This window comes from Eublepharis macularius, chromosome 7, assembly GCF_028583425.1.
Source record: "Eublepharis macularius isolate TG4126 chromosome 7, MPM_Emac_v1.0, whole genome shotgun sequence".
NCBI lineage: Eukaryota > Metazoa > Chordata > Lepidosauria > Squamata > Eublepharidae > Eublepharis > Eublepharis macularius.
In genome coordinates, this window is record NC_072796.1 from 86,793,667 (window position 1) to 86,819,568 (window position 25,902).

Consider the following 25,902-nt stretch of genomic DNA (forward strand, 5'->3'; position numbering starts at 1 on the left):
TCATACTGGTTTGTTTGTCCCATCAGCCTCTTCTGTGTAAGTAGGGTCTCGGATGGTGTTTCTGACTCTATTGGTACTTTGTCTATCTGTCTTCATCTTAAAAGGAAAGCAGAAATCTTTAAAACAACGCTTGAAGTTTTCATCCAGAAAAGCATAAAGGATGGGATTGAGACTGCTATTGGTGTAGCCCAAAGCAATGCAGAAATAATAGCTGGAGATGGCTGCAGTATTGTGGGACACATCCCCCAGGGCTTCAACTAATACAAAAATGTGGATTGGAGTCCAACAGATGATAAAAACTGCAACTACAACAAGAACCAATCTGGTGATTCGGCGGAGGTTGCGGTCTTTTTCTCGAGAGCCAGAAAGAAGTCTCACACTCTTCAAGCGCAGAATCATCAGAGTATAGCAAACGACTATAATCAACACTGGGATAATAAATGCAAAAACGAAGACACAGATTTTCATAAAGATGTCCCACCAGACATAGTCATCATCTGGAAACTGCAGTGAACACTCAGTACTGCCTGTATCAACAAATGAAAGGCCAATAAGAACAACAACAACAAACATGGATAGATTACACAAACAGAATATAGCACAAGATCGTTCATATTTTATTGTATTTTTAAAAAATGCTGTTCCAAGCAGGGCCATCAGCTTTTTGCAGCAATGCTACTCCTGGTGCAATGATTTAATCCCTCCAACATATAAAAAACAGACGTTTAAATGTTTGGCAGTTCCATTTACGGGGCTTCTTTTTAGGAAGGGAAAAATAATTGGCGATATTTTTTACGTCCACCAAAAGTGGTTGTGCTCTGACCTCCACTCACCTGACCAACCACCCTCTTGTGCACTGTGAATCACAGGCTGTATTCCTGTAACGCTACCAAGTTCCAATTGGGGCCTGGAGTTCTCCTGGAATTACGACTGTTCTCCAGACAACAGAAATCAGGTGCCCTGGAGGAAATGGCCATTTCAGAAGGTGGACTGTATGGCATTACACACTTGCTGAGCTCCTTCCTTTCCCCAAACTCCACCTTTTCCACACAGGAATGTCCCCAGCTGTAATTGGCTACTCTAGCCATTAGGCATGGGTAGTTGCCAGCTCTGGGGTGGGAAATACCTGGAGATTTTGTGAGTGGAGCATGGGGAGGACAGGGTTTGGGAAGGGGATGGAGCTTACAATGCCATAAGAATCCACCCTCCAAAGCAGCCATTTTCCCCAAGAGAACTGATCTCTGTTGTCTGGAGATCGGTTGTAATTCCAAGAGATCTCCAGGACACAAATTAGGGTTGTCAGCCTCCAGGTAGTGGCTGGAGATCTCCTGGAATTACAATTGGTCTCCAGGCCACAGAGATCAGTTCACCTGGAGAAAATGGCTACTTTTGGGGGTGGACTCTGGAATTATGCCATGCCAAGGTCCTTTCCCTCCCCAAACCCCACTTTCTCCAGGTTTCTCCAGGTTTCACCCCTCAGATCTCCAGGAATTTCCCAACTTGGAGCTAGCAACCCTAACACAAATGCAGGCCATCAAATCAGAAAATGAACACTGTAGATCAGCATCCTCTTGGTCCTGGGCAGTAGATGATTAGGGAAACTTCATCCCACAGTACTGTCTGCTCTATTGCTCCAGATCTACTTCCTTCCCTCTTTCTGGAAACTCATTGCTGAGAGAGCTTCAGACTGCTTCTCTCCTGCTCTCCTTATAGGAAAGAAATTCAACCATCCTGCCTGATCTCTTATAGGACTTGCCTCCTATCAAGATGGGAAGGACTGGCCTTTGTCCATGTTGGATTGGAGTACCTTGTTAATGATGATTTTGGTTGTCCAGTATTAATCAAATCCATTACACATCAAGAGAAGCAGAATGGAATCAGAATTGCTGTAAATTGACCATGCAGGGAAAAAACCCCATGTTTTAAAACACTCAGATGTAGGGCGCTAAATTAATATGGAGTATTTTTACTTTATATAGTTTCTTCCTAGGCCGCAGACTCTTTCAGATAAGATGGGAATAATTAGTGAGATTGATGCTATTCAACTAATACAGCAATTTTTTTCTCAGCTTAGTGGTAACAAAAAAGCCATTTCTTCACATGAAATGGGTTATAAAAGCAAGGTGGCAGCACACATCTGCTGCCTTCAGGCTCTTTATGCAAGTGCAAAGTGCAGTGTGTGTGATGGGAAGAGGTAGGGGCTTCTTTCCCCAAGCCCCAATTTTTCACCCTCTTTATAGCCAACAATTCGTAAAATGTCTTACATCAAGTTTGATACCGTTGCTGATTTTAGTGAATGAACCCACCATGGCCTCGCAAATGCATTTTATTGCCTCTTTACCTGCACACAACGTTGTACTTCCCTAATGCACAGAAACAGTCACATTTTTAGAGGCTGGAAAGTGAAGAAGCAGCTTTTGGAGGGAACGCTCTGCTAGTAATGGGGAAGAACTGCTGACAGGGGAGATGCATGATTTACAAAAACGTGAAATTTATGGAGCAGGGGAAAATATTATATGGTACTATAATAACTCCAGCCCACTTGATTGAATCGGTGAGTTAACAGTCTTTCCTCCTCTGCAACAAATTGTGCATTTTGCTTTTTTGACATTAAATTGACAGTGAAAACACAGAAAACTTAGGGCTGCTTCAAATGTTATAGCTGCCACACAGCAGCTGCTTGGAAAACATTCATATGGTAGCTTCTCCATATATAGGTATAAAATGGGGACTAAATCATATGTGGAGCACTTCCGTTGTTTTGGAAATCTTCACATCCATCTCTGGATGGGTTCAGGCTTGGAAGCTCTTTACACAGTAGGGGGAATCTACATAGAAACACATGTTAGTTACTGCATGGAGCATGGAGCATTTTTCACAGGAAATGTGTTTCTAGAAATCTCTCATAGTAGCATGAATATCTATGATTTAGAGATAGCTAATGTGCCTTACAGGCTGACCTACTTAATGAGGTGTGACATGCCAGCCTAATGTTTATGCAGGAAGAAAAAGGGCTGTTGCTCTGCTGATTCACAGTTTTAAAAGATCCTAGTTTCTCCCTCAAAGAAGAAGTAGCTGAAGGAAGGATCCAAGCCCTAAAAAGCAAACAAGTTCTGCCCATGAAAAGGAGAACAGATACTTTGCATAGCAAGTAAGAATAATTTATATAGTTGTAAGATACGTATATAAGCTTTCCATTAGAGAGCTAAAATAAATAGATCTTTTATGTCAGCATCACCTCTGTCTGATCTTAAATTTAGAAAAACTGCTGAACCCAGGATGATTGTAAGGAATTTGAGATAATGTTTATGGAGAGCTATGAACACTCTAAAGTGCTACATAAATGCTAAGTACAGACAATAGCTACTTTCAAGGAGAAAGAACTTGAATCCATCTTTTTTCTTTTTGAAATTCTGCAGTTGTATTACAAAAATATACCTCTACAATTCTGAGATGTCTAGAATTTTTTTCCCATCAAGTCACTGCCAACCCCATAGGGTTTTAAAAGAAAGAGTCATACCTCTGCATAGGAACTCTGGATTCCTTTGGTGGTCTCCCACCCAAGTACAATCCAGAGCTGAGCCTACTTTGCTTCTGAGATCTGATGAGATCAGGCTAGCCTTGGATATTCGAACCAGTGCTGTCTACAGTGTACCTTTCTTTAAAAAAAATAAAAAGTGGGACTCTCAGGATCCTACTACGAAGCAGCAAAAAAAAAAAAAATCTTTCCCACCAAACAGCGATCCCATGCACAGAGCAGAGCCTAGACTCACCTTCCCTGACCTTGGTGCCTCCAAGAACAATGGCCGATATGCCCACTGATGAAGATAATAGCCAGATGCAGATATTGATGACCTTTGCCTTCAGAGGGGTACGGAAGTCCAGAGCCTTCACAGGATGACACACGGCAATGTATCGGTCGACACTCATCATGGTCAGCGTGAATATGCTAGTGAACATGTTATAGTAGTCAATGGAAATGACTATCTTACACAGCACATCCCCAAATGGCCATGAGTTCATTAAGTATTCTGTGCTTTGGAAAGGCATTGTAGTGGTAACTAAAGCATCAGCCAGAGCCAAGTTAAAAATATAAATATTGGTGGCTGTCTTCATCTTTGTGTACCTGCAGCACAAGAAAAAAAGAACCATGAATCTGACACTAGGAAGAGTATTCCAGAACATCAGAGATGAGCTAAAATGGCATGAGGGCTTTTCATCTCAGCTTTCAGCCCACATCTCCTTTTTCAGTGGTGACATTAAAAGTAAATGGTATAGAGCAGCACTGGGAAGCATAGTGGCTACAGACTTCCAGTAGGAAGCAAAATGAAAAGAGTAACTTGGGTTTTTCAGGGGGGATAATTTTTGCTCCCCAAAGCCTCTTGGATATTTGACACAACTCTAGACTACTTTGCTGGCATTTACAAGTCTTGGATTGTACTCCATTTTTCATTAAGTCCTTTAACTGATTTATTGACTCACTGCTTACCAATTAAGCATTACTTGCCAGAGGCAGAACTGGATTTATGAGCAATTGTAATTAAGATTATGCAAATTAGTCAAGTTATTGTAAATCTGATAAATTTATTGCCATCCATTAAGACCAAGCAACAATTAAATGATAGTATAATTTTGCTTGCTGATGTTCAGTTGAAACTGTACTATTTTTATTTTGCTTTATAGGAATGGTAGATTTTAAACTTAGTGGTTGCCATCCTCCTGTCACCACTGAAAACATTTTTTAAAAATCCAGTGATTACCTTTGTATAGCTGTATGCTCAATGGACCTGCAGTACAATCCTAAGGATGAGGGAGTGCTTTTTTGGATCCCAAAGTTTCTTTTGAAAATTGGAGAGAGGTACTCTTTTGGGTCCCCAAAATGTTTCATTATTTTTCCAATCTTCCCTCAACCCCCTTCCCCCAAGGAAGCAGAAGCAAGGAGGGAGGAAAGGAGGGAGGGAGAGGAAGCTGGTCCTACCAAACAGTTGTTAGTCAGTAAATGTTTCTTGCCCTTTAAATGTTAAAGGGACTAGATGCCCCACTTAATTGATGCAGACTAATATTTGATAGCAGCTCTGGTTGAGACATTATTTCCTATAAGTAGATCTGGCCTCTGTGGTACCCAGGCCTTAGGGCATGCTTCTAATCTCTTTAAAATGTAAAAGGATGAAGACACCAACTAATAGGTGTTTGGTAGCCAGCTTCCTTTCTCTCCCTCACCATTTTAGCACCTCTCTGAAATTGAAACACCCTTGAAATTCTGGGAGATACCGAAATTTGGGATATATTTTGGATATCCCCAGCAGACCCAAAACAGCTAATTTGGGGGTTAATTTTGGCTCAGATATATCTGAATGCATGCACACCCATATATACACATACTATGAAACAATTTTCCATTCTTTTCCAATGATTCCAGCTTTGATATTAAGCAGACTGTAATTCAGTAACCTTTCCCCCCCAATGTGCATTGATGAAACACTACTGTAACAACACAATGAGCTGCTTCATATAGGTGCCTTACCATGTATTGAATTTCAAAGAACTATTATATGGCCATGTCAGCTAGGCTTAGAGCAGGACCACAAGTGACGCCTAACACAGGTTGGACACTTGCCAGCTTCCCTCAAGTTTTGATGGGAAATGTAGGCAGCTTGGCGGAATGTTGGACAAGTGACAGTTGAAAAGTCCATTGGACAGCAGTCAGAGAGTCAAGCTGCAAGACCAGGATGCCTACATTTCCCATCAAAACTTGAGGGAAGCTGACTAGTGTCCAACCTGTGTCAGGCGTCACTTGTGGTCCCGCTCTTAGATAACATGTATTTCGTACATATTGTACCTGATAGGAACCATGCTTCACTGGATGTTGTGTTACCGTAATAATGTATTATTTCATGGAGAGAATCTATGAGACAAATAATTACTATTGCCCAATATCCAATCACCTGTGTTTCCAGTCCAATTGCACTGCAGAAAATCTAGTAAAGCATCAGCTGCTTAATCTGTTGGAGAAATCGAGAGACTCATCTACATACTAATTTTGAGCAATTTGGAGATAATGGGGTTTAGCACTGCTTAAAGTTGGAAAATCCCAAAACAAAACTGAACTCTAAGTAGAACTGCGTGTTAAACTAAAATGTAATACAGTTCCAGTGGTCACTATAAATGAACTTAATGAAGGGGGCTGAACTCCAAAAGTGATGTCCATTGTACATTCTGAACAACAGGATAAGGTTCAGATAGAAAAGACTTTGTTCTTGGTCTTCTATTGTGTCTACTTACAAGAAACTAACAATGGAATCCTAAGAACACTTTCCTGGGAGTAAGCCCCATGAAATAGGCCTGAGTAGGATTCTGAGTAAATTTACACTTACTGTTTGCAGGCAGAAGGGGCAAACACTGGGTATTTCATGAAAGCTGAAATATGCATCTAACAGAGCATGCCTTGAGGATCTGAAGATTCAGATTTTCAGCATATTGGATGTAAAGTGACCACTGATGTTCAATGTTGTCACAATGATTTAAGAATAGCAACTGAAACTTCAGCCACAAAGACTCACTGTCCATGTCCTGCTTGAATATGTCATGGTGACTCAGAACTGTCCTAGCTGCAGTGACCCAGAAGGAAGAAGCCTTTTTCAAATGCTCTTTAATGACAAATAGCAAAGGCAAGGGAAGTACCATAATCCCCTTTTCAACCTACCAATGAAACTCATCACAATTCGGCCACACCTCCAGGCAGCTTTGCTGCTCAAGGAGGGGGCCGTAGATTGCTCTCCTGGAAGGAGGAGAGCAGAGCAGCGTTCCCGGGCATCCGGGGCTTTCTCGGGTGGGCGGAGTCAGCAGCCGTTGCTGGCTGCTCCGCTCACCCAACGCCAGTCGCGTTTGTCGCTCGGCCCACCCTCCTCACCCTATTTGGTACAGGATTAGCCGGTTGCCGTATTCGGAGCCAGGTAGGAATTTTTTCCCCTTACCCTTTATTGGAGTCTTGGGTGAGGGGTTTTTCGCCTGCCTTGTACCAGATTTTGGGTGTTGGAAATTGGCTTTAGGTGGTGCTGTTTAGTGGTGTCATGGGCAGAATAGAGTTTGGTAAAAGCAGCGGGCCGGTGAGCACCCTTGGCGTTTCCCTATTGGTAGGGAGGAGGAGTCTGCTAGGAGCGGCTGGTACTGCTTGTGACGGCTGCCAGCGCGCGTGGGCAGACTGCCTGGGGAACCCCACGTGCAAGTCCTTCCCTCACTGCTGTACGGCTGAGGCTTAGGAGCTTGAAAGGGGGGAACCAATTTGCCAGGCCGGCCGGGTCTCCTAGCCATCCAGGTGGATGGCTCGCACCCGGGGCTTCGGGGCTCGCCCAGACAGGTCAAGGCGGAGGTCTAGGTTTGACCCCGTGGCTTGGCCTGTACCGCTTTCCCCTGCCGCAGTTATATTAATGTTGTGTTGAGGTTAATTAAATAAAGTGGCCCTTTAGATCCAATACCTGTGTCTGTCTCTTCATTCCGACTAGGGGGGCAATGGATCTTTCCATATAGGGAATTTGTCATAAAATATTTTATTTTCTTATTGATATCGATCTCTTTGGGATTGTGAAAGAAAAAGGTAGTATTCAACACTTATTTTCCACTGGAGGAGGATGTGGTGGTCCTCCCACTCCAGACTCCCATGTCATGTACATCATAAAATATATTAAGGTGGCAAGCAGGATGGAGGAGATTCCTTATTTGCTGGCCCTCTTTGCCATGGAGAAACAGCTGATATAGTCAAAACTTTTATTGAACAGCATCAGTGGAAATAATCTGAAAACAAAACGAAGGAATGGGGTTGTTCTGGAATGGTTATGCAGCCTTTGAAAGCTGCATGACAGACTGCTGAGTAGCTGCTTTCCCTATCCTGTATCTCCATATTGGGTGTGTCACTCCAGCAGAAAATCTTGTACTCAGGATTGTTCTGCTGCTTGTTTCCAAGTTCTTATCCTCCAGCTAATTATATCTGAGATGGTTACCCATCTCCTCAGTTCTGGCAACCCTGAAAGCAGTTAACAACATTCTAAACTCTCAAATTCAATGCTCTAGAAGACAGTAACAAAGAGAAAATGAGTAACATCACAGTAATGAAATGCTAAGACAAGAAGTGGTCCTGTCAAACAGATGAATGGAGAATGACAATGACTTCAGGAGGGACAAGATGTCCTCCTTTCCTCAAAGGAAAAGGATCCTTCACAATAAATATCCAATGGTCCATTCTCCCCCTGAGGTGTGTCCAGCGATGCTGTCCTTCTGTCCACCACCACCCCCAGCCCTGCAGCAGCAGACACCATCTTCAGGCCCTACAGTGCGGCCTCTGTCAGTATCTCAGCTGCAGGAGCCTCTACAGGCCCCCAGACCTCCCTCACCCTTAGGTCAGTCGCAGCCGACGCCCAGGCACAACTCTGAGGAACAGCCTGCAGCCACTCAGCAGACTCACCCTTCTCCTGCAGATGCCCAGATGGCTCCACCTCATCCAGGCCCCCAGGAGATTGCCATCAGCACAAGCCAGGCAGACACAAGCCCCAAGCTGCCAGGGGAGCCACTGGGGAGGGTTCAGAAGCAGCAGGGGTGATCCAGGCAGAGAGCAGACCAAATGCCCCACCCTAGGCTGGGATGGAGTGGGTGGGACCAGGAGACTGCAGAGTCTACCCAGCCCTCCTATCAGATAGGCTGGGAACAGGGCCAGTCAGGGAGACAGGGTGGAGATTGGGGGCAAAGCCAGGGAGGTGGGGCAAGGGGAGATCTTTAGATTCAGGTTCCTGTGAAGGCCGAGGGGGATTTTGCAGGGAGAGGCAGCTGGAGCATGCTGTGACTCCCAGGGCAGGAGAAGGAACAAGGTGGTGCAACCCCCTTCCCTGCCCATCTCAGGCCAGAGGACACCTGCCTGGAGAGCTGGTAGGATGGCAGGCTGTCAGGTGGGGGCGGCAGTGAGGGAGGAGCCTCACAAGGTAAAGGGCATCTTGGTGAAACCTCCTCAAGCAGTGTCCTCATTTTCCAGGTGAGTCATCATGCTCTGATAGTAAAATATGTTGTAACACTCTTCTGCCAAATGGTGCATCAACTGAGTTGTAGATGTTCATCTTGTAGTGTGTTACAAATGTGGATATTGACAATCAGGTGGCTGCCTTGCAGACCTCTTCAAATGTTGCATGTTTGGTGAAGGCTCCCTGGTTATGGCACTTTGAACTGAATGGGTGGTAATCCCACCCAGTATGTCAAATTTTGAACTTCTAAACTTTGATAATGCAAGCCTTAAAGGTACTGCTGATAGTCAATTTTGACATCCTTATTCCTTATTTGGTGGTGAGATGAAAATGAATAAGGAATCAGTTTTCCTAATATGCTCTGTTCTGCAGATGAAGGTTTTTAGCGCACATCTTACATTTAATATATGCCACAATCTTTCCTTAGGATGAGTGGAATTTGGGTGAAACGTACAACTCAGGATTGACTGACAATGCGCCTAGGTATCCACCTTGCTGATTTGACTGCAATAAGACACAGTGTTTTCATTCTCAGTCACTTAAGAGGGATTTCCTTAATAGGTTTGAAGGGATGTCTGGTAAGAGCCAATAGCACAGTGTGTAATTTCCATGTTGGAAATCTGTGTGTCTGTGTGTTTTAGAGTAGTACCCTTAAAAAAGTGATGTGGGTGGGCATGTCTGGATAGGTTCAGTCCCTAAAATCATGGTAACACGGTCATCAGAGCTGCAACCTATCATCTTAGTGTAGAAGACTTCTGCTAATGTGACCACCTTGCAGAACAGATAGAATAGATTTGATCTTAGGTTTCAAGGGGTTGACACCTTTTCTTCTGCTCCACCTAATGAAGGCCTTCCATGATGTGTTGTATATTCTGTTAGTAAAATGTTTCCTAGAAGCTAGTAAGATGTTGGTCACCTCCCTAGAATAACCTAGTTGTAAGAAGTTGTTCTGCTTAATCTCCTGGCGGTTAAATGTAGCCACTCTGGATGTTGATGCTAAACTGTTGAAGTATGTCCAGAGATAATGGAAGGTTTAGGGTTTGACATGTTGATTGCTGCTGAAGGGCAGGAAACCATGGATGCTAAGGCCAATATGGTGTTACTAATATGATGTCTGCCTTCTGTGCTTGATTTTCCTGATCAATTTTGGAAGAACCAGGATGGGGGGAAAGGCAAACAGAAGATTGCTTGGCATTGGGATGTCAAGGTGTCAGTTGCTTTGGCATTAGAATGGTAATACCTGGTGAAGTACCTGTTCACTTGATGGTTGGTTGGTGATACAAATAGATCCACCAGGGGAAGACCAATGTGTGCTGTGATTAGCTGAAACATATTTCTTCAGGGATCATTCCCTCTCCTGAATGATCTGTCTGCTGAGCCAATTCACCTGGATATTCATCAATCCCTTGATGTGTTCTGCCTTGATGGATGCCAGGTTCTTCTCTGCCCATGCTAAGACCTTGATTGCTTCCTTGTGCAAAACTGAGTATCTGAATCCTCCTTGTTTGTTGAGGTAAGTTTTGGCTGACATGTTGTCTGTTCTGCTTAGGATGTGTTGGTCTAATATTTGTGGGCTGAAGTGTAGTAGGGCTAGATAAATAGCCCAAAGCTCCAGTAGACTGATGAGAAGGTTTGTCCTCACTCTTGGACCATCAAGACTGCACCGGTGAACCTTCTAGTATTGCTCTGCATCCAGATAAACTGGCATCTGTGAAAATCTGTTTCATTACTGGCCTGTAGTATTGTGTTGCTTGCAGAAAGTTTGACATTCTTGTTCACCTTACGAGGTTGTTTTTTTTACTGCCAATGGGACCCAAATGGAAAGATCTTTCTTGCTTATAATTTGTAGTTGAAAAGGACTCAGCAGTTGCTGTAAGGATCTTGTATGTAGTTGACCTCACTGAATGGCATTGTTGCTCAAAATCAGCAGAATTTAAAGACGTGGATATACTTCCCAGGACATATGCTGCTGACCATAATCCCTTAATGGTGAAAATAGCAGATGTACCAAAAAAAATTAGATGGAGACTGGATGTACAGATATTGAAGAACAAATTTTTTTGAAAGAGGTTAAGGAAGAAAGTAAAGCATACTTTAGAGGACTGGCGATAAGATATGCAGCTAAACGAAAACGAGGGAAGCAACATCGCTACAAACAAATATTGGAAAGCTTAGAGAAGAAGAAAAAGATTTAAAAAGAGATCCTTCAAATATAACTTTAAAAAGTAACATTAAAGCACTCCAGAATCAAATAAATTTGTTATTGACAGAAGAAATAGCACAGAATATTAAATTTGCTAAACAAAATTATTTTGAACATGCAAATAAATCAGGGAGCTGGTTAGCCTATAAACTCAGAAAGGAAAAGGAGAAAAGACTTATTTATGGCCTATATGATGAGGCAAGAAAAGAAATGACACAAAAAGAAGAACTTAAGAAAATTGTGAAAACCTTGTACAAAAAAATTGTATGGTAAAGCTGGAGTACCAATAGAAAAGCAAATACAATATATACAAAAACATGACCTACCTAAGCTATCAGAAGAAAAGAAGAAGAAGCTGAACAAACCATTCACGGTAATGGAAATAATGGAAGCCATACAAAAGCAGAATAATGGGAAAGCACCAGGACCAGATGGGCTTCCAGCAGAATACTACAAAGCATTGGAAGGTGTGATTCTTTTGCCATTTACAAGTATGATCATCACAGCAGTGCAAAAAACATCTCTGCCTGAATTATGGATGGATGCAACAATATCATTAATACACAAAGGGGGGACAGATGGGAAGATATTAGGAACTATTGACCTATATCCCTTCTTAACTGTGACTACAAAATATTTGCTACACTATTAGCCACAAGACTGAAAAAAGTATTACCTGATATAATACACCAAGACCAGACGGGATTCCTCCCTAAAAGACAACTGCGAAATAACATTAGAATTGTCTTAAACCTGTTGGAATACTATGAAGTACATCCTGAAAAACAGATGGTCATGGTGTTTTTGGATGTCAAAAAAGCTTTTGACAACATTAATTGGCAATTTTTTATTCAACAAATGAAAGAGATGGAATTTGGAATGGAATTCATAGAAGCAAGTGAAGCTATATATAAGAAGCAAAAAGCAAAAGTAATCATTAATGATGATTGGACTGAAACAATTTGGACTGAAAAAGGAACAAGACAGGGCTGCCCCCTCTAATGTTTATCTTGATGTTGGAAATATTGATGAGAACTGTGAGGAGTGATTCGATAATTAAAGGAGCCACCGTCAAGGGCCATAAATATAAAGTACAAGCTTTTGCGGATGATCTATTATTCATACTAGAGGGGCCTTTAGAATCAATAGAGCAACTAATGCACCACCTTAAAGAATATGGCTCGATGACCAGAATGAAGATTAACTACCAGAAAACAAAAGTGATAACTAAAAATATGACAATGCCCCAAAATATGGAATTAATTAGACTGACAGGATTTCAGCTAGAGAAGAAAGTAAAATATTTAGGGGTGTACTTATCATCAAAATGTAGTTCGTTAATGAAAGATAACTATGGGAAGTTGCTTTAAGAGATCAAAAATGATCTAGAGAGATGGAAAGGACTGCACCTTTCACTACTGGGAAGAATTGCAACCATCAAAATGAATATATTGCCACGAATTATATTTCTGTAACAAACTATCCCAATATGTATTAACAAATCCTTTTTTGAAGAGATAAATAAGGCAGTGTCTAAATTTATTTGGCAAGGGAAAAAACCAAGAATTAAGTTGAAAACACTTCAAGATTTGAAAGAAAATGCAGGCTTTGCTTTACCGTACTGGAAAATGTATCATAAAGCGTGTTGCCTAGTATGGGAGAGAGAGTGGATACTCCTAGAAAATCAAAGACTTTTGGCACTAGAAGGCACGATCTACAGCTAGGATGGCATGTTTTTCTATGGTACAGGAAAATGAAGGGACATGAATATTTTAAGAACCATTGGATTAGAAAGTCCCTCATAACAGTATGGGAAAGAACTATTCCACTAATTTATTCTAAAACTCCACAATGAGTATCACCTTTAGAAGTGTTTTTGTAACCAAATGTATTCTCATTTGACAGGATGGTTAGATATAAAGATCTGTTAGATGATAAAGGAAGATTAAAAACAAAAGAGGAATTAAAGAAACAAGGCCTTAATTCAGATTGGTGGTCAAGGGCCCAGATAGACTCCAGATACAATAAAGATTAAAAAATTGGGAGGTTTCCATCTAGAACAGAATACTTTTGAAAACCTGTTACATGACTCTGATGAAAAACTGATTAAAAAGATGTATGTATTTCTAATGCAAATGAAGAAGAAAAATGAAGGGGTAGAAGAATATAAGAATAAATGGACACAAAATTTAGGATATAGTATTGATCCAATGCAATGGAACAAGATATGGAAAGTGAATGTTAAAATAACTAAGTCAGTGGCGTTTAAAGAGAATTTATATAAGATGTTCTATAGATGGTACTTAACACTAGATAGACTTGCTAAAATGTATAAAAATGTATCTAATATTTGTTGGAAGTGTGAGAAACATACAGGAACATTTTATCACATGTGGTGGTCTTGCAAAGAGGTACATAAGTTTTGGATAATGCTCCACAGACTCTTACAAACAATTTTACAGATTACAATTCCACTGAAACCTGAAATATTTTTGTTAAACTGTGTACCAGAAGACTTGGATAAAGATCAGAAACACTTTATTATACACATAGTGACAGTGGCAAGAATTTTACTAGCATTCTATTGGAGACAACCAGTAATACCCCAGCAGGAGGAGCTAATAGTGAAGATAATGGAAAATGCGGAACTAGACAAACTAAGGGCCAAGCTACACATGACGAATGACACTTGAATGGCAAGTGTATTTCTCCCTGTTCACTTGCCCTCCACTCAATCGACTTGCCGTTCAAGTGTCATTCGTCATGTGTAGCTTGGCCCTCACTTTACTAATGAAAGGACAAATGGAAGAAGACTTTGCTGCGCCATGGACCCCCTTTTACAACTGGATGAGAAACAAAAAGACTTGAATGTAGCAATTATGTGAAGGCAATATTGAAACTTCTTACTAGTAATCACAGTTGAGTGATTAGCAGTGTGAAAAATGTAGGTAAGTACTATGCCACTATCCAACATCTTGATGAATTCAGGGAAGCTTTGTAGAACCTATCTGATGGGACCAGGCTATACCATGCCACCTTCCTTCTTCACTTTCACTATCTGCATAAACTTCTGTTTCCCATTGAGAGTTATCCCTCTATAGATACAATTATAGAATGATCATCACATTGAAACTATAGTACTATTCTTTTTGTAAAAATGCCTTCCTGAACAATTTCCATTTGACACATTTTACAGCCTGACAGTCATGTGGGGGCCTCCCTGACCTCTTCAGGCAAGCCATTTCACCAAATGAGTGTCACAACAGAGAATCCTTGGCGACAGGCAGGGGACAGGGGACTTCAAAAAAACTTGTTTAGATAAATGAAATTGTAGCAGCGAAGCAGATCAAGAAATATTCTGTTATCACAGTTATTTTGATGCAACTAACTGTACACCTATGGGAATGGCAAGATGGGAGATGTTTCTGGACGACTCTAACCGCTCCTCCAATTTTCCTGTACCATATCCTTTAAACCCATCAAATTTCTTCTCCCCTATGCTTGTGCTTGGCAAAATAGTATCACTTGACTTTCGTGATTTCATTATACTATCATAATTATGGAATTGTACCAGCATAGGAACATAGTTTCTGTAAATCCAAGTCTTTTATCACCCCAGTGATGATACTCTTACTCTTGTCCAGACACTACAACTTGAATAGAGGATTGCACTGCTAGTCTAATTAAGTTCATGGATATTTGTTCCTCCTACATCTGTAACCACTTGGGCCCTGAATCAGATAAAACTAGTACATTTTTAGTGTGATCCTAAACAGAGTAACATCCTTCTAGTTTTAGAATCTGTTTAGGATTGCGCTATTACTAAATCCCATTGAAATCAAAGGCACTTCAGTTTGTCGCAACTCACATGGCTTATTGAATTCCAATGGATTTGTCTAATGAGCCTTCTCTGGATCTGTTCATCTGGCTTCAGTTATTGGCTCAAGTAGTTTACAAATTCATACTGCTATCCTGTAATATCATGCTGTAACTGGTAGTGCCAACTACCACAAAGTTGAATGATCTAGACTCGCAATCTAGATTCACAGGAATACACAACCTAACAGATGTTCCGCCAGACATATGGTTCTGGCTGAGGTGCGGGTGAGCCATCTAGCCGGTCTCCTGCTGAGAGAGGATGGGGACCCCCCTCACCCCGGTTTCTGCTGACTCACTTTAAATCCATCTCCAACCTCACAGGGATGTGCTTGTATGGGTTGGACAGTATGAATTGATGCATTGAAGATGTTACTTTCCGGAACTGAGATTCTAATGTATTTTATCTCATTAATGTGGTTTTATATTTATATACGTGTTATCTGCTCTGAGCCCATCAGAGGTAGGTCCTTTGACCAAGCCCTCATGATCCAGGGGCTCTGGGTCTAGAGGGGCCCAGTGGTGTTGAGTGTCCGTTGAGCCTCCTGGTCTTTCTTCAGAATAATTTCTGGTTCGTTCTGGTCTTCACCCGAGGAAAATACTTCTAAGTCTGGCTGATTCTTTTTTGCCTTTTAAATTTTTTTAAAACAATCATGTTGCAACTTGGTACTCTAAAACAAAGTATCTGGAGCTCAGAGCAGCCCCTGGTCTAAACTCAGGCCCCAAGGATGCCCCAGAAGCTTGGGACCCCAAGGTGCCAGGTAGCACCCCAGCCACCAAAGAGGGGGAAACTTACCGGGTAACAAGCCCCCCCCCCAGGGTGGCTTGAGGTGGCTGCACGACCGCAGCAGTGATGCTCAAGACTGCTTGAGATGTGGCATTAGAGGCAGAGGCAGTATCTTGTGGTTCCACACCAGGACAAGAAAGACCAGCTACAGCTGGAGCAGGCAGGGCGGATACAGATTAAGCGATGAGGGCCACAAGCTGCAAGGGAGGGCCATGGACCCCTCCCACTTCCAGGGCAGGGAAAGAGGGAGGCCTGCAGTTGCTGGGCCCTGCAGGGGCAGGGCTGCAGCCTGGGATAGTGAGGGCTGCAGAAGCGTGCCCAGGTTGAGCCTGGTGTTAGTGTGGATGTGGAAAGGACCCTTGTTTACTACTGTACAGGTAACAGTGTCCTAAGAGAACAAAATGTGCATCCACTTCTCTATGCATTCTGCCATACAAACTTAAACTAGGGTTGCAATTTACTCTGGGGTTATCCCAAGGTTAAAGCCCCAAACAGTTTGGGTGCACTCATCTCAGCTTGGCAACATCCGTACCCGCAAATTTCAGTGGGCAATATCTGGGAGGAACTGGGGGCAAGGCCTGGCTCACCAGCATCCAACTGGTGCACTCAGAGCCAAGCTACAAGTGACGAATGATACTTGCCTGGCAAGTGAACAGACTCACGTGTATTCCTCCCTGTTCAAGTGGAGAGCAAGTGAATGGCAAGTGAACAAGGAGGAATACGCGTGAGTCTGTTCACTTGCCAGGCAAGTGTCATTTGTCACTTGTAGCTTGGCTCTCAGATTACTTCCAGTAAAAGCTGTAAGTAACACCTTTAGATGTTCCTGGATTTACTACTATAGTCATATAGAGTGACCTCAAGTCATAGTTGGCTTATGGTAACCCCTGGTGGGATTTTCATGGCAAGAGACTAACAGAGGTGGTTTACCATTGCTTGCCTCTGCACCCCTGGTCTTCGTTGGAGGTCTCCTATCCAATTACAAACCAAGACTGACCCTTCTTAGCTTCTGGCTCATGTGGGCTATCCAAGTTAGGGCATGGTTTTACCATGGGATTTTTGCTACCGTGCCTCCATGTCACTCCCAGATTTTAGTTTGAGGTGCCAGCAAGCAACAAGGCTGGATTCCAGGAGGCTTCCCACTACAGCTACTAGAGCCCTGAGGTAGGTGGCCGTGCCTTCTCTGGGGAACCTGGCTTGTCTGAGGTAAATTGCTGGGAATTTTTGAAAGGGCCTTTTCAGCTGTTTCCCCTCAGGCTACAGAAATCCCTCCTGTAGGAGGTGATGCTGATACTGTCTTTCCAGCCTTTCCAGAGAAAGGTGAAGAGTTCCTGGTCAGGAAGGCCTTTGAACCATTTGATGATGCTATATAGGGCTGCCAACTCCAAGTTCAGAAATTCCTGGAGATTTGAGATTGGAGCATCGGGAGGATGGGGTTGGAGAGGGAAGGGACCTCAGTGGGGTGTGATGCCATAAAGTACACCTTCCAAAGCAGCCATTTTCTGCAGGGAAACTGATCTTTGTAGTCTGGAGTTCAGTTGTAATTCTGGGAGATATCCAGGCCCTACCTGGAGATTGGCAGACTTATCAATGCCATATTCTCTTTTGCTGTTTCCTGTGACAGGTTTTATGATAATAAAACATTAAACATATTAACATTGGTTTGTTTATAAGTTTTTGTATCTGACTTGTAGGTCTCTAAATGGCAGTGAAAAGTGGTACAGAAGTTAACTAAGTCCAAGTTAGGCACTATGGGGGATCTAACTGCATTGCAACGGTGAATGGGGAAATAAGTTCCTTTTCCCTGAAGTATCATTAGACACAACTGAGAAATAGACATAGTTTATTCCTTTCCACCTAACTATATGGATCTCCTTGTTAAATTCATTTTCCCTAGAAAATTATTCAAATCACAGGTGGCTTGCAAGATAATATGAAAAAGTGGCCATCTTTGTGCTTGATAATAGTCAGCAGTTCTTACATTTAAATGGCATCCTGGGGCATTGGAGACCAGATACACTCAATGAAGCCAGAATCATTGGATGAGTCACACTCTGTTGATGGCAGCTATTACTAGTTGCCAAAGGCATCACAACAGTATATCCAATAACACTTATGCTAAGTTTCCATTACAAGTTGAAATTAGACTCCATACTAAAAGAATTTCAAAAATTTCAAAACACATTCAGTGAAGAGTCCAAACGTAAAAAAGAATTGGTCCACACATATGCTAAAAAAGGAAAGATTTTCTCCATATATGCTTTTTCAGTTTTAGAAATACATTAGAAATGTTCCTGTAAATCTTTGTTGAGTATTCATTAAAAAGCCATGCAACTGTCTAGGCTAACTTCTGTCCCTTCACTTCTTACATGGAGAGATCAACTTAATATTTCTCTTTTGTTTGACCTCAGAAATTTACCATGCTCCTAGTCAGACATCGAACTCCTCCAAGATATCTTTCACAGTCAAAATACCCATGTTTTGTACTCTTATCCAGTTTATACTATACTAAGTACCCAACCATGGATTATTCTTTAAGTCAGATGCCTGGATCATGTGAGGTTCCTGTACATGAGTTGACCATCTGGTGGAATTCTGCTGCCCTGTTCACAAATTACAATGAATTTACGAACAGTACATATATAGTGTACACTTGATTGTGCTTTGTATGTGTGTCAAGTAATTCTTGTGTTACAGTCAACACATGTACCACTAAACATGTGATATAAACCAAAGCATTTATCCAGGTATTGGTCCGAGGTTTCATTTATAAAGTGAACGTGCATTGACTCATTTTTACTAACAGATGTATGCATGAACAGGCAGGATGTAAATGCATTCACTGGAACTTGTGTACAGGGCTTGCATCATACCCAGATCAGTGGTATTTAATTAGAAAACTATGAGCCAGTTACAAACAATGTGGCTGTGTTTTCCATGTGGCAACATTCTGTAAGGACTACAAAGCCAAAACAAATTTACTGGTTTTTAAATATGTGGGTTTTTTGAGCCACATGAAGGTCATGTATTTGTGATAAATATTCAGAGGGAACAGGGACAGATATGCAGTTGAAAATTTACCAATCAAGATATTATCCAGGGATAAAGAAGACAGATTTTTCTACAAACCTGAGAAAGCCCCAGGTTTGCTGAAAAATCTGAAATCTGAACAGAGCCAGTTTGGTGTAGTGGTTAAGAGCGTGGGACTCTAATCTGGAGAACTGGGTTTGATTCCCCACTCCTCCACTTGAAGCCAGCTGGGTGACCTTGGGCTAGTCACAGTTCTCTGGAGCTCTCTCAGCCACACCCACCTCATAGGGTGTTTTGTTGTGGAGATAATAATGGCATACTTTGTAAACCACTCTGAGTGGGCATTAAGTTGTCCTGCAGAGCGGTATATAAATCAAATGTTATTATTGTTATTATATAATCTTTTTAAAAATGAAGGGGGAAGGCATTAATCACCTCCAAAACAACATAAGCAGCACTTGTACCCTTATGAAATGAATGTTCTTCATGGCTGTTGCTAGGCAACTACACAATATTGCCAGCCTTTTAACCTTAGATTCTCCTAGTAAAAGGGAGCCGGGGCCTTTCCAGGGTTGTTTTGCCTTTCAAGGTGGACTCATCAGGACCAGGGCTGGTAGCAACCACTAGACAACTTGATACCACATGTTTTGCATGACTCCCCTAGGCATGGGCTGTTCAGTGTTCAATAGCAGCTATCTTATGAAAGTCAGTGTGGTATAGTGGCTAGAATTTCAGACTAGAATTGAGGAGAACAAAGTCTGAATCCCCATTCTGCCATGGAAGCTCACTGGGTGACATTGAATCAGTCACAAACATTCAGCCTAACCTTCCTCACAGGACTGGTGTAAAGATAAATGGAGGATAATGATGTAAACCCATAGCAGAGAAAGGAAGAGTATAAATAAAGTAAATAAATAATAAATATAGCTGAAGATGAGCGTAAGATAAAAAGTAGGTGGTTGGTTGGTGGAAAGGACAGAAGGGAGCATGGAAAGGTAAGGATATGGGAGATGCCAGGAAGAGGAAAACAGCAAATAGGTTGGAGAGGGGGATACAGGGAAAGTGAGTCTTCCCTCCCCACAAGATCTTGCAGGTTTTCCATCGCATAACTGGTCCCAGCCTGAATTTGTTTTTTAGATCTGTGCTTTAGGGGAGGTACCATGATTTCCAGATAGGACATTACTAGTTCAGGATCAAATCCATCCAGTTTTTCAGGTCCTAGAGTTTGGACCAGATGTGGAATGCATTTGAAGGTCTGGGACATTTACAATGATAATGGCACCAAATTTGTGCAGAACAGAGTTATCCCTCTTATCTAAAGATCTCTTAAGTTTCAAGTCGGGGTGTGCATAATGAAAAACAAGCCAGAATTACACATAGAACTTGCTCATTCGGCTTGTTAAAGTGGCTTCTGGAACTCTGAACCAAATCCTAGAAACAAAGCTGTAATGACCAAGCTTTTGTTTTGTTTCAGTACTTGCCACACAAAGGCTGTGCAGCATCTTGTTTTCCTTAATGGCAAGTCAGGATGAACATGCAATTAATTGGCTCCAAAGGAGAGAGACGAAGCCCTTAGCATTAACTCCAGTGAAGGGCAGGGGATGTGCACGGCATGTATGAGTGCTTTTCCCCCAGTGGTTCCTGGGCAATGGTATTGGCATAGAGATCAATGGTTTGCTTTGCACCCAGTCTGTATGATGCTATCGTGCCAGTGTTGCCCTCACCCTTGCCATCCCTTTCTGTGTGCTTTTATGCACAATGCAAGGGTTTGAGGAGGGAGGGGTTTCCTGAAGACTCTGAACCCCCAAGCTGCCATAAAGGCTCATGTTTTGTAGATTAGGGTGAAAATTGGAAAGTGAAAGCAATTATTAAAAGAGTGCCAGGAGCTCCCAGGCATGTGAAGCTGGTTCATGTCCATCCAGTGGCCTGCTGCTGCTGTCCATCACTTAAGTACCATAGGGCCAGGGTCACTTACATGTCTTAGGAAGTCCTCCGAAAATAGTGGGTTGAGGAACCCCGGGAGGAATTTCATTTTGCCCAGAAATGACGGGTCATCTTGCATAATGTCGGGACTCTGTAATTCACTTTCTTCTGTGAGCCCAGTTTCTCCTTTTTCCTTTTCATTCAACTCTGGGTTAATGGTTTTAGTTAGAAAGGGAGACTGGCAGCCAGCAACTTTTCCAGTCTCCAACTTTTACTAGAAAAAAGTAGGGGGGTGGGAGGGTCATCCTTCTTCTACTTCCTTCCCCTTGAAGGAAAAATCCTAGACCTCCCTTTCTGTGCGTTTTTATGCACAGTGTAAGAACAGGCCAGCAGCTGGAAGTTCCAGCCTGGGCTCCTGCAGCAGATTAGGGAGGAAGACTGGTCTGAATGGCCCCTCATCTTGGAAATGAAACTAAAAGACACAGTGAAACATGGCATAACAGCTGAACTCAAAGGTAAAATATATTGTCTTTGTATTTGGTGTGCTATGTTGGACTGGTTGGCCATGGAGCACTCTCCTGCTTAAGCACCATGCTGGTGCTGCTTGTTTCCCTCCATTGTGTGGGCTAGGGTTGCCAGCTCCCCCTGTCCTCCTGGCAGGAGGTGGGGGACCAGGCACCTACCTGCTTAGTTGTCTTTCATGTGCTCACGGGTCTGCATGATGATGTCACTTCCATGAAGTGATGTCATCTCATGGGCCATGGCCACGCTGGGAGTGCTCCTGTGCTCCGCAGGGGGGAGGAGTGAATCAGGCCAGATCAGGCCTGAATCGAGCCAGATTGGGCTCAAATTGGCCCAGAATGAGCTGCTGTGGAGCATAGGAATGCTCCTGCACTCTAAACGGCCCTATCCAGCCCTATCTGGGCTGATTCAGGCCCAATATGGGCTGTTTTAGGCCCAAATCCACCCAAATTGAGCTGCTGCAGAGTGCAGGAGCACTCCCCCACTCCACAGCAGCTGAATCTAGCCTGATCTGGGCCCATATCGGGCCCATGGGAGCACAGCATGCCACCCAGGAGTGCACCCCCAGGAGGCCCATGCCTCCCCCACCAGCCAGGTAAGCAGGGCAGGGGGTAGAGTTTTGGAAGCAGGGGATCCCCCACTCCCAGCAGGGGGCTGGCAACCCTAGTGTGGGCCCAGCCACCACCAACATGGGCCTTCTTGGGGGCCCTTTGTTTTCATGGGCTTGAGGAGAAACTCATTAGATTGACAGGTCTGGGGATATTGCAAAAAGAACAGTGTGTGCATGTGCACGCAGCTATCCACACTCACCTTGGTGCACACCTTCCCCAAGCATTTCTTGGGGTCCATAAATACAGAACCTCGTTGCATGGTCTCAAATGTGGTTGTTTGATTCTTTAGAAGGAGGACTGTGTTTTCTGTGTGATTTTGGTGCTGTTGCTTGCAAAAACAGCAGCCCCAGAGCCTTGCACCCTTAAAAAGAGGAGTGTGCATTTGCACATGCACAGCCAAGGCACACACAAGGGGCTGAAATTCATGAAATGAAAACAACCAAACAGATCAGGTTCGAGCCAGCACCACCTCAGCCAGAACAAACTGGTAATGAGACAGGATTTTTCCATAACCCCCAGAACCAAAACTGAAATGGAAACTTTCTAGATACACACCCCTTGTTTCAAGCAGATTGACCAAAAGGGGTTGATTTTACAGACTTCTAAAATATGTATGTCTATGTGCAGCTGCTAATTCCTAAAATACTGGCAGCCAAGTGATGTCCTAGCAGACAGCATCAGTGGACCACAGCATAAAAAAAACCTTGTCTATATTAATTTCATCTTCCTACTCTAATAATGGCTGACTGATAATGTTAAAAATTACATTTCTGTTGAAAACTCTACATTTGCCATCTTTCCTTCTCATGGTCTGTTGTTTGTTTCCTTTCATTAATTGAGGAGGGCTTCCTTTGCAGACCCCTCCCTGTCCTGTGGGGGAATTTGGGGGTGGCTGGAGTGACATTATCCAACCAAATGACACCAAAGATGCAGCAGAGCTAGTGCTGCCTGTGCACCAAAGAACTATCAAGTCTCAAGCAAATTGGACCAAGGGATCTAAATCTATGAACAAGGTGCCCTCATCCATCCTACTTATTGAGGAAAAAAGGGCCCCACCCCCACAAAGGAGGGAGAGGACGAGAAAAAGCTCTGTCTAGAACCACACCTAGCTTTTGCTGGTCAGAGCCTCATTTCCCTGGGACTGCCTGGAAAATCAGTAGAATAAAAGAAAAACAAGGTGCCTGCTACATTGCTGTCAGTACACTCAAACAAACATACACATACACAAACAACACGGATTTTGGAGGGATGGGGTTTCATAATTTCCAAGCATCCCAGATTTATTATATCATTCTGGAAAACCATAGTAATGGCTCGAAACAGCAATTTTTGTATATATTTTCAGATAGAGAATTTGCACTGCACACCCCTACCAATAATGTTCAACTGGGCCCAGTGTTTTCCCAAGGAGAAGATGCCAGAGAGAAAAGAAGGAGGGAAAACTGAAAGGGGGCAGATAAAGGTATGTTAGCTGGAGGATGGGAAGGAGGGAAGGAAGCAAAAGGAGATGGGGGGCAGCAGGAAAAGGTGAGAAGCTAGTGGGGCTTTTAGGGAAAAGAAAAAAGTAATGGAGAAATGACTTGCTCCCCACAAGCCCTTGTTCCCCATTTGAGTGTATGATAGTATAACATAATGTTTATATACTGCCTTTCAGGACAACTTAATGCCCAATCAGAGCAGTTTACAAAGTATGTTAATATTATTATAATAATATATTATAAGTATGTCATGATAATAAATTATTATAAATCCTGTGGTATAGGTTGTTCGATGTGCGTAACTGGGTGTATAGACAAGAAGAAGAGAAAAGGAGTATTGCATTACATTGGTAATAATATGTACAACATGTAAACGAACATTGCTATGTTACTTTCTGCAATGAAAATATTTAGACTTTGTTAGAATAACCAAGTAAGGTAAGATGAAGAGAGAAGACAGCATATTGAATGTGTGTGTGTATATGCTGTCAAGTCACAACTGACTTATGACAACCTCAGCAAAGGGCTTTCAAGGCAAGTGAGAAGCAGAGGTGGTTTGCCATTGACTTCTTCTGCAGAGTCTTCCTTTGTGGTTGCCCATCCAAGTATTGATCCTGCTTAGCTTTCAAAATCTGACAAGATCGGGCTATAGCATGCCATCTTCCCTCCCTCATGTTGAATAAAATATTCAAAATGAATTTAAAACATAATTTCACTGATTATCCACTTATTTATTATTTATAATTACATTGGGAAGGTGGGGGAATCCACATTCTGGAGGCATTATTATATTAGGAAACAGTTTCTTCTCTCTCCATAAAAGAACTGATAGTTTAAAAGGGCCAAATATTAATAAAAAATTCTATTGCAGAAAAATGATTATAGCCAGATAACAAAGTTAGTTTTTTGCAAGGAAAAATTATATTCATTTTATTATGCTGAACTATAGATCCTTTGAGGAATTGAAATAATATGTAAATGTTTCACAGCTTTAAAATTCTGAATGTTTAAAACTACTTTATACTTCTTTGTCCACCCCACATAGATGAGTGCACAGACAGTGATAGGAACCATGATGGTTAATAGGAAATCCATGTACCCCTCCCATACTCCCATTCAACCTTTCTTTATATTCAGTATAAATTTCCCATCTGTTCCATGAATAATTTGCATTGTAACCAAAGGAACCACTGGTCGTGATAAAATCCCTTTGTACTGTCTGTGATTGCTCCTGTGAGCCTATGTAGGTGAGGAAGGGAGAAAAAATTGGGATCCAATGAACCTATGGGAATCTTCCTTTCATATGTGAGCTTTCAATGGAATGAATCATAGTCTTAATTAAACCCTCCCCTGTCAATATATAGTACTTTTTAAATATGAAATCATTTTCTTTAAAAGACTAAGGAAAAAGAACAAATTATGTAGACTGGAAAAGTGTATGTGTTATATAATCTCTCTCTCTCTCTCTCTCTCTCTCTCTCAATCACATTAACTAGTTTTTATCCCTGGGAGGAGCTCTACCCACATCTTTCCAAAATTTCCAGATTTTGAACTACTCTACCACATCATCCGGCCACAAAATGTATAACTTTCAAGTCAATTTTCTGTTCCAAAATCATAGCATCAGGATCAAGAGGGGACATTCTCTGATACTTAAACAGCTCTGATACTTAAACAGCTGTGTCCAAAGGGATGTTTTCTCATGGTTCCTTAAGCAAAGTAATGCTAAACTGAAAGTATAGAGCAAGGTATCTCCAGGAAGAAATGCTACACCATGTGAGTTTTTTCACCAAAATTACTCTTTTTGTTTGTCATCCACAAAGATCCTGCTAGACACCACTTTGCTATCTAGATCTGAGTATCACTACCCAAGAAGCATCCTAGCCTAACATCCAAGAGGCTCAGTAACTATACATCTTTTCCTAAGTTTTCAAAGAGCTCACACATCCTTTCTCTTATTGTGTTGTTTCATGAATTTTCCATTATTAGGGCTGCAATCCATGCACATTTAGCTGAGGGCAAGCCCTACTGGATATAACAGAAGTCACTTCTGAGAAGTCCCACACAGGCTGTTAGTCTCTTAGTGCATGGTTCAACACCTTTCTAATGCCATTGCTGTTAATGGGTTTGGAAGGGTTTAATTGGCTAGGATTGCACTGTTTGGCACCCAAACAATACATAATAAACCTCCCTCTTACCTTATGATGACAAACATGACTAGAGAGTTGCCAACCAAGCCAACCACAAAGACCATGGAATAGACAGCAGTGATGATTATGGGAATAGCTGGAGAGATGTTGGTATGGTTCTGCTGTAAATCCTCATAAATGCCACTGCTACTGTTGCCATATTCGGGCCAGTCTAGGAGCCAGCTGCTGCTGCTGCTGCTGCTGCTGCTTGGAAGCGGGCATAGTCCTGGGGAGCAAGTGGGGCCTGGTTCCTCACGAAAAATGTACACTGGGGATTCCAT

At 42.3% G+C, this 25,902-nt stretch overlaps 1 protein-coding gene across 2 annotated transcripts; it reads right to left on the reverse strand.

The window, feature by feature from the left end:
* On the reverse strand, positions 1-25,902 carry OPRK1 (opioid receptor kappa 1). Of its 2 annotated transcripts, none has more exons than XM_054985193.1 (3): positions 25,631-25,902; positions 3,774-4,126; positions 1-527 (listed from the first exon to the last, which is right to left on the reverse strand). In XM_054985193.1, exons 1-3 carry the CDS (start codon positions 25,900-25,902, stop codon positions 1-3), a joined length of 1,152 nt encoding a protein of 383 aa, XP_054841168.1. The 2 variants fall into 2 exon arrangements, with proteins under 2 accessions (XP_054841168.1, XP_054841167.1); XM_054985192.1 differs by having other exon boundaries at positions 1-523; positions 3,764-4,126.